Consider the following 7,408-nt stretch of genomic DNA (forward strand, 5'->3'; position numbering starts at 1 on the left):
TGAGAATTTCTCCCTTTTCTTTCTTCTGGGCCTCACCAATGGGTCAAATACCATCTCTACCTGTATTTGGTGGACAAACAATACCAGAAAACTGCCCCCTACCGATCGGCCTCCTCCTCCGCCGCCCAAATCTAGTTCTGAAATGAATAGCCCACATCAGCCTCTCTCACTGGCACAAATCAAGAAAATCAGAAGACAGTTCCCCCCGAAAGCAATCTAGATTGCACTGTTTTTCTTTCTCTCTACTCTTTCCAACTTGAGATCACAATGGGTCACAAATTGCCTCTCATCTCCAGAGGAGAAGCCATACCGGAGACGGCTCTCGAGTTCATCTTCAACTACCTCGACAACCCGATCGATCGGAGCGCCGCGTCTCGGGTATGCAAGAAATGGTACAATGTGGACGGGCGCACACGAAAAGACATAACCATAGTGTTGTGCTACTCCATCGATCCCCCAACTCTACCGCACCGATTCTCAGCACTAGAGGCTTTGAAGCTCAAAGGTAAGCCTAGGGCTTCGATGTTTAAGCTTGTTCCCGAAGATTGGGGCGGATATGCCAAGCCTTGGGTCTCCGTTATTACTGTGCATTGTCCATGCCTCAAATCTATACACTTCCGGCGAATGGTTGTGGATGATGATGATCTGGTTACCATTGCTCAAGGGATGGGTAACATGCTTCAGGTGCTTAAGCTCGACAAGTGCTCAGGTTTCTCAACTAATGGATTGGAAGCGGTCACGAGATCTTGCAAGTAAGCCATTTATCTCCTCTTTCTCAAATGCTTCTTCTGTGTTCTTGGCTTGTGTTACAATGTCTTTATGTGTGTATGAATATGTGTTCCTTTTCTTGTGTTCCAATGTGTGTGAATGAGGGTGTCCAGCATAGATAGGTGGTTATATATACTTGCCTTAATTCCATGGGAAAGATAGAAACATCGACATGGATTTAATCTTCCGCAGGTGTTATCCGTAGGCAAAAAATAACCCTATTTCATCACAGCAGAAGCTTAAGAAAAAACAAAAAAAAAAGCCCATCATGACAGTAAACATTGGAAGCTTCCTATAAGATCTGAGTCAGTGACAATGCATCCAGAATTTCTTGAATGTGATGGTAAGTCATAAGATTACATTTGAAGGAAATTTCTTGAATGTGATGGTTTATATGAGTACATTGATGGGTTGTATGGAAAGGAAACATAGAAAAGGAAATTTAAAACTCCATGATAAACCATGGTCTTGAAAGAATCCTATGCTAAAGATTGTCTTTGAGAATCCCTTGTTCAAGGGGCGAGAGTCTCGATTCTTACAGTGCTTCTTCTTTCTTTGTTAATGCTTCCTCCAGATCTCTAAGAGTGCTTCTTCTGGACGACAGCATTATCCAAGACCATGGAGGGACATGGCTACGCGAACTTGCGATTCACAGCAAATGTCTGGAAGTGCTGAATTTCTATGGAACAGATCTTCAAAACATAGATACAGAAGATCTTCTAACTATAGCCACGAATTGCAAAGGTCTTATCTCGCTAAAGCTCAGCGAATTTAAGCTCGAAAGCTTGATGCCATTATTGAGCAAATCAACATGCCTAAGAGAATTAGGGGGGCTCTGTTTAGGTTCGAATGACGGAGTAAACATAGATGTTAGGTTACCATCTACACTAACATCGTTGGTGGGTCTATATTATGCGGGTGCAGACGAGGGTGATGCGGTGATAAATCAAGTGATACGACCGATCGCATCGGGATTAAAGAAGCTCGATCTTCAATTTGCATTCCTGAGTGTGAGTGGTCACTGCCAGCTTCTCAGCTCTTGCACCAATCTAGAAGCTCTGGAGGTACTTACTGCTCATTCATCCATGCTCTGTCATGCATCATTATATACATATACATATATATACATATACATCTTTACACACACATATACATATACATATACATATATACATATACATATACATATACATACACACACATATATATATGGTGTAAGATCCCAAATCATAATATTGACAACATATATACACACATATACATATACATACACACACACACACACACACACACACACACATATGGTGTAAGATCCTAAATCATAATATTGAATGGTTCTCTCTTCATTGTAGGTGTTCAATGCCATTGGTGATGAGGGATTGGAGGTTATAGCGAACAACTGCAAGAAGCTTCGTAGGCTCCGTGTGGAACGAGGCGACCGAGATGTGCAGCAAGGATTCGTGACTCAGAAGGGGTTAACCGCAATCGCGTTGAGTTGCCACCAGCTCGAATACATTGCAGCATATGTCTCAGACATCGACAACGCGGCCCTAGTCACGATCGCATCGAATTGCCCAAACCTTAGAGACTTCCGGCTGGTTCTTCTAGACGAGGGCAACGATATCTCGGATTTCCCCCTCGATGATGGTGTGAGAGCCCTAATGCAAAAATGCAAGTGTATGCACCGGTTTGCGCTCTATTTACGGCCGGGTTGTGTCACGGACCGCGGCATGAATGAGATGGGGATCTACGGGAAGAGCCTAAGGTGGGTGCTCTTCGGATTGCTAGGTGAGACAGACATGGGGTTAAGCCTCTTTGCCGACTATTGCCAAAGCTTGGAGAAGCTCGAGATCCGGGACTGCGTGTATAGCGAGGCCGCGATCGCGTCCGCGGTGCTGAAGATGAGGTCATTGAAGTATGTGTGGGTGCAAGGGTATAAGTCGAGCGGGAGTGGGCAAGACCTATTACCGCTTTGTAACGCGTGCTGGAGGGTCGAGTATATACCGGCCACAAAGACGATCGATGGCATGGAGCAACCCGTGCAATTCGTGGCGTACCGGTCACTTTCGGAGAGATGTAGGGTCGATCATCCTCCGTCCGTCATTCTTCTCAATGAGTCCATGGTGTAGTCGTAGTAGTAGTAGTGGCCCATCTCAAAAAGCCGAGTGTGAAACCAAGTTGATCGATGACTCTTCTCATCATGTAGTTGGTTTGCTATTCTCAAGAGTGTTTGGACATTTGTTTCTTGTACTCTTGTGTCAACATTCTACCTCCTTGTCATCCATCATTGGAGAGTGTGCCTATTCCTTGACATTCTTCCAACTTTATTCTAAACGGTCGTCAGAGAGGTCCTCTATTCTCAGGAGAGTTTTCAACACTTGTTTCTCGTGCATTACAATTGACCTTTTAGTTTTGGAGCCTTTGATTAGGGATGCCGATCTATGTACAAAAAAACATGCATGCTCTTCTAGTGATGGTGAATCTTATGTAAAGAGAACATTCTCAACACACCTGATTACAAAGAATGCATTGTTCATTCTCCCCTTTTTTTCCCTTGAAAGGGTAGTGTGTGTTAAAATTGAGGAAAAGATCAAACATACACCTCCAAGTATATCGCAATACCCCTTGTATTTTCAAGACAAAGGGTACATTTTGATCATTGTTGAAAATGTAAAGGGTGTTATTCACATTGCCCAAATACAAGATCAGGTGCATTTTTCATATTTTCTCTTAAAATTACATCCTTTTAATTTTACAATCCTTTGGAAACAAAAGGCCACATGACTTGTATCCATTCATAGGTCTAGGTCTTTTTGGCCTTTGGTAGACATACATAGGTCTAGGTCTATTATATTGATAGCTATATTTTAGTTGCATTTCATGATTGTGCTACTTTAGGCATAAAAGGGTTTGCTAGAACCGGAGGCATCTATACTTTATCATCCTTGTACCATGAGATTCAATAGTCATTTCATTTTCCATTGCCATTATTTTTGTAGTGTTTTTTTTATTGCTTTCAATTATAGACATGATTTGTCTCTTAAGTTGATTTTGACCTTAACATCAAGAAATAACACTTTTCTTTGTTATTCTCCGCTGTTTGACATAGACAACATTGTTGCACAATAGATATCCTTATCTTCTCTCTCTCTCTCTCTCTCACACACACACACACACACAAATGTAGTCCTTGAGTATGAAGCAATTGAGCCTTAATGGAGTAGAAATGAGGTGGCAACATTAGTGGGCCAAAATAGCTTTTCTTATTTTTAATAAAAGCACCCTATATTTATTAAGACAACACAACCAAATGAAAAACGCTTGTACCCATACTACAATTATGAGAATCTCCATGGTAAGTTAAAACCGATTAGTTGTTGAAAGACTCATTGGAATAATCTTTAACTTTCTTAGAATGAGGCGAGTCCTTGGAATCCTTCTGGGTAATCAAATGCATCTTAGTTTGATCAACTTCACATACTCGATCTACTCCACATAAGTTTAAATTTGGTAAGAATGGAAAAGTCGCAACACCATTGGTGAAATATAATACATTGTTGGTGTCCCTCCCCACATATGATATATTGTTGGATATAAAAGTCACATTATTTCAAGGTCCATTGAACCTTGTTGTGCATAATTATTAACAATCCCATGATTTGATTGGATTGGAGGAACAAGAAGATGATAATTGTGAGTCTTCAATGGGTTACATGCCTCTCATGCTAGATTGGAATGGTCCATCTACATGTCGATAGTAACCTCAAACATTGATACAATATTTTTTGTTGATCACTCTTCAATATTTCCTAAATATTTTAGGTAATGATTTCTTGGTAAATAATGACATGAGACATCCATAATGTATTTTGTTTGCATCAATATATAAGAAAGGTTGGGCATCAAGTTACATTATTGTTGCCAACATATATCACAGAAGATGAGGTGGAAAATGTGCTTTCACGTTGTTATGATGGTAAAAATCTAGGTAGTATGGAATTATTAATGAGTTATTAACACTTTTGCCGAGGAATTTAGGGGTTCTTGTACGACGTTTGTTTTGAGAAGTGTGTAGGGTTATGGTAGGATGAATGACTAATAGAAAACTTGACTCATCATTAATCTTCAACTGAAATTCCTCACATGTGGCTTTTGGGTAGTGGAGAGTTGAGACTTGACACCCTTGGCTTGAACACATAGATTATGTAAGTGTTTTATGTAAGTAATAACAAATCAACTTCAAAAGGTGGTATCTTCTATTGAGCACCCTATGCAATATGGATTTATGATGACAAAGACACCATTTGAGTGTGCAAATGTTTGAGGATTATGCTAATGATTCAAAACAATAAACTATGATGCAGGTCTAACAAGGCATACGATCATGTAAGGTAGTTGCTTATTTCCGAACTTATGTCTCGTATGGGTTTTGATGCACTCTCAAATTCATGTTGGCCTAGGTGCAATGTGGCATGTTTTCTTAAATGACTATGATGAAAGTGATATCTTCAACATGGTGTGATAGCCGTTGAGTTCGTCATTGTTTGCTATTGCTACTCACTTATCTCTTACGGCATTGCACAACTTACATAACACATGTGAAATTGTTGTACTTGCACTCATGCAAGGGAGAAAATGCTACCTCAAGCCTTCACATATGATTCTTTCGTTTCCCTAAAACTTTTCTAATAGCTAATAATATAGTTAAAGTCATTAGAGCATGTGATGTAATTGGGCACACATTAATATAAATATAAATTAGTGCTTATCCAATGCACACAAAAACACATAATTGATCTTGGATGGCATGACCAAATACTAGAATATGGCAATGTTTCTTGCCACTTACATTACTTAAATATTGTTGTGTCTCCCTCCTCAAAATTTGAAGTGGATCTCGAGTAAAATCTTGGATAAATTTGTTCACTAAAATTCTTAGGCATGATAATTTTTCACTTTACTCAAAGTGAAGTGATCAAACATCCTTACTATGAATATGTATTTCGCGCCATTAGTTCCATGGGCAAAATGTTGTCGATTGATAGATTTCACCACTATGTATACACCATGGAAGCAAGGGTAAACACTAGCCATGATTTGTGGAGTCATATGTTCACCCCAAACCATTGCGCTCCTACTTGACATGGAAACGTTATTTTAGAGACATTTAGTCGATATCTTATGATTTGTAACACAATTTATTAGTTAGAAACCCAAAACTATCAAAGAATGACAGACAAGCATAACAAAAAAAATATTCTCCTCATATTTTACCAATTCATGTGGTATAGACTATAGTTATGAAGCTTCATTTCTTTCTCTTACTTGAGAACGTGAACTCTCCGTCACCCACACTTGTTTAACACATACTTGAACTAGGTCTTAGGCAAGCATATTTTGTACGACACTTTTTACTAACATGGAAGACTTGATTATGATTTTCTTAGGATCTCAAAGGTAATGTGCCTTGTGGATGATAGTACACTATCTTATACTTATCGTTATGGTTATCCCTATCTCTCTCTTTCTCTCTGTCTCTCTCACACGCACACAAACACACAAAGATTTCTATAAGGAAATATCCTAATAGTTTGAATTCAGTACACCTTTTTGTCCTAATTAACAAAATAATGAATGTGACTATGGTCACAAGCATATGTTTGACTAGGCATTGATAATGAACATTTACGTTCCTAAGTGTAATTGGCATAAAAGCCTATCAAATCACGTACTCTAGAAATCAATAGTCTAACAAATCAATTCCTTCCCTCTCGAAAACAATCCATGAATGACAATGTTGATTAAGACATGCAAAGTTCTTTTGGTGAACATTTAAATCCATCTAAGAACTTTTTTTGTGTCTAAGCCACCATCAATACACAAAATTAGATCATCTCTCTCCCTCTCTCTCATTATCACAATGCAAAATTCAAATTCAAATGTAATAATGCAAAACCCTTATCTTATTTTGAAAGCAGCCTCCTCACAAAAAAGCTTATATGGAGAGCAAATCACATTTACAAAAACATGGTAGGACCTTTTCATAAACAATAACTTTTCTAGTGCACAAGTCTTCAATTAATTAGTTTGGCAAGAGACCTAGTTAATATTCACCACTCAACAAATGTTCAAGGCTCTTTCTAGTGAAGTTTGAACATTAAGCATTAGAGGCACATTTTTAAGCACAAAGAGAATTGCTTGTATAGGAAGCAAATACAAATGAGAGTGGCTTAACATTTTAGAGTAGATGGTTTGTAATTTGGTATGATGTATGCAATGTTCCATGTAAGCATGACCATGTCCATGGGAGATTATCATGACCAAAAGTGCCATGGGGTCTTTCTAAAATGTCCACCCCCTTGCCCACACAATAGCACCTTTGTGTGTCCAGACCCACCCCAATAAACATCTTAGAATGGCGCCCACAATAGTTTAGGCCAAGAGACACACTATGGAATGGGGCCAAGCCCATGGCAAGGGTCAATAATGAGTTCCCTCATTTTTATGACTTCAATGTGATAGTGTAAACCACCTAGCCAATAGCGATATATAGATAGAATTGACTATAGTTTCAGAAATCAAATAGGACCTACGACACAAAAAATATAGGTTTTCCATGTAATACATGTGAAATTGAGAA

The 7,408-nt window shown here is 38.9% G+C and overlaps 1 protein-coding gene across 1 annotated transcript; it reads left to right on the forward strand.

The window, feature by feature from the left end:
* Positions 1–225: 225 nt before the first annotated feature.
* Positions 226–3,050, forward strand: LOC147852075 (coronatine-insensitive protein homolog 1b-like). Its single transcript, XM_087334358.1, has 3 exons — positions 226–752; positions 1,343–1,832; positions 2,121–3,050. The coding sequence occupies exons 1-3, from the start codon at positions 268–270 to the stop codon at positions 2,895–2,897; spliced, it is 1,752 nt and encodes a 583-aa protein (XP_087190484.1). The 5' UTR covers positions 226–267; the 3' UTR covers positions 2,898–3,050.
* Positions 3,051–7,408: the final 4,358 nt, after the last annotated feature.

Source organism: Azolla caroliniana, unplaced genomic scaffold (genome assembly GCF_043228905.1).
Source record: "Azolla caroliniana isolate FFs.n. ecotype wild unplaced genomic scaffold, voAzoCaro1.0.p SCAF_18, whole genome shotgun sequence".
In the NCBI taxonomy this organism is placed as follows: Eukaryota; Viridiplantae; Streptophyta; class Polypodiopsida; order Salviniales; family Salviniaceae; genus Azolla; species Azolla caroliniana.

What these genes read in the sequence shown, in the direction of transcription:
- LOC147852075 (XM_087334358.1), top strand. Translation starts at nt 268, where the DNA reads ATGGGTCACAAATTGCCTCTCATCTCCAGAGGAGAAGCCATACCGGAG. An exon ending in GCGGTCACGAGATCTTGCAA is followed by an intron (nt 753 to 1,342) that starts GTAAGCCATTTA and finishes TGCTTCCTCCAG; the next exon opens with ATCTCTAAGAGTGCTTCTTC. An exon ending in CCAATCTAGAAGCTCTGGAG is followed by an intron (nt 1,833 to 2,120) that starts GTACTTACTGCT and finishes TCTTCATTGTAG; the next exon opens with GTGTTCAATGCCATTGGTGA.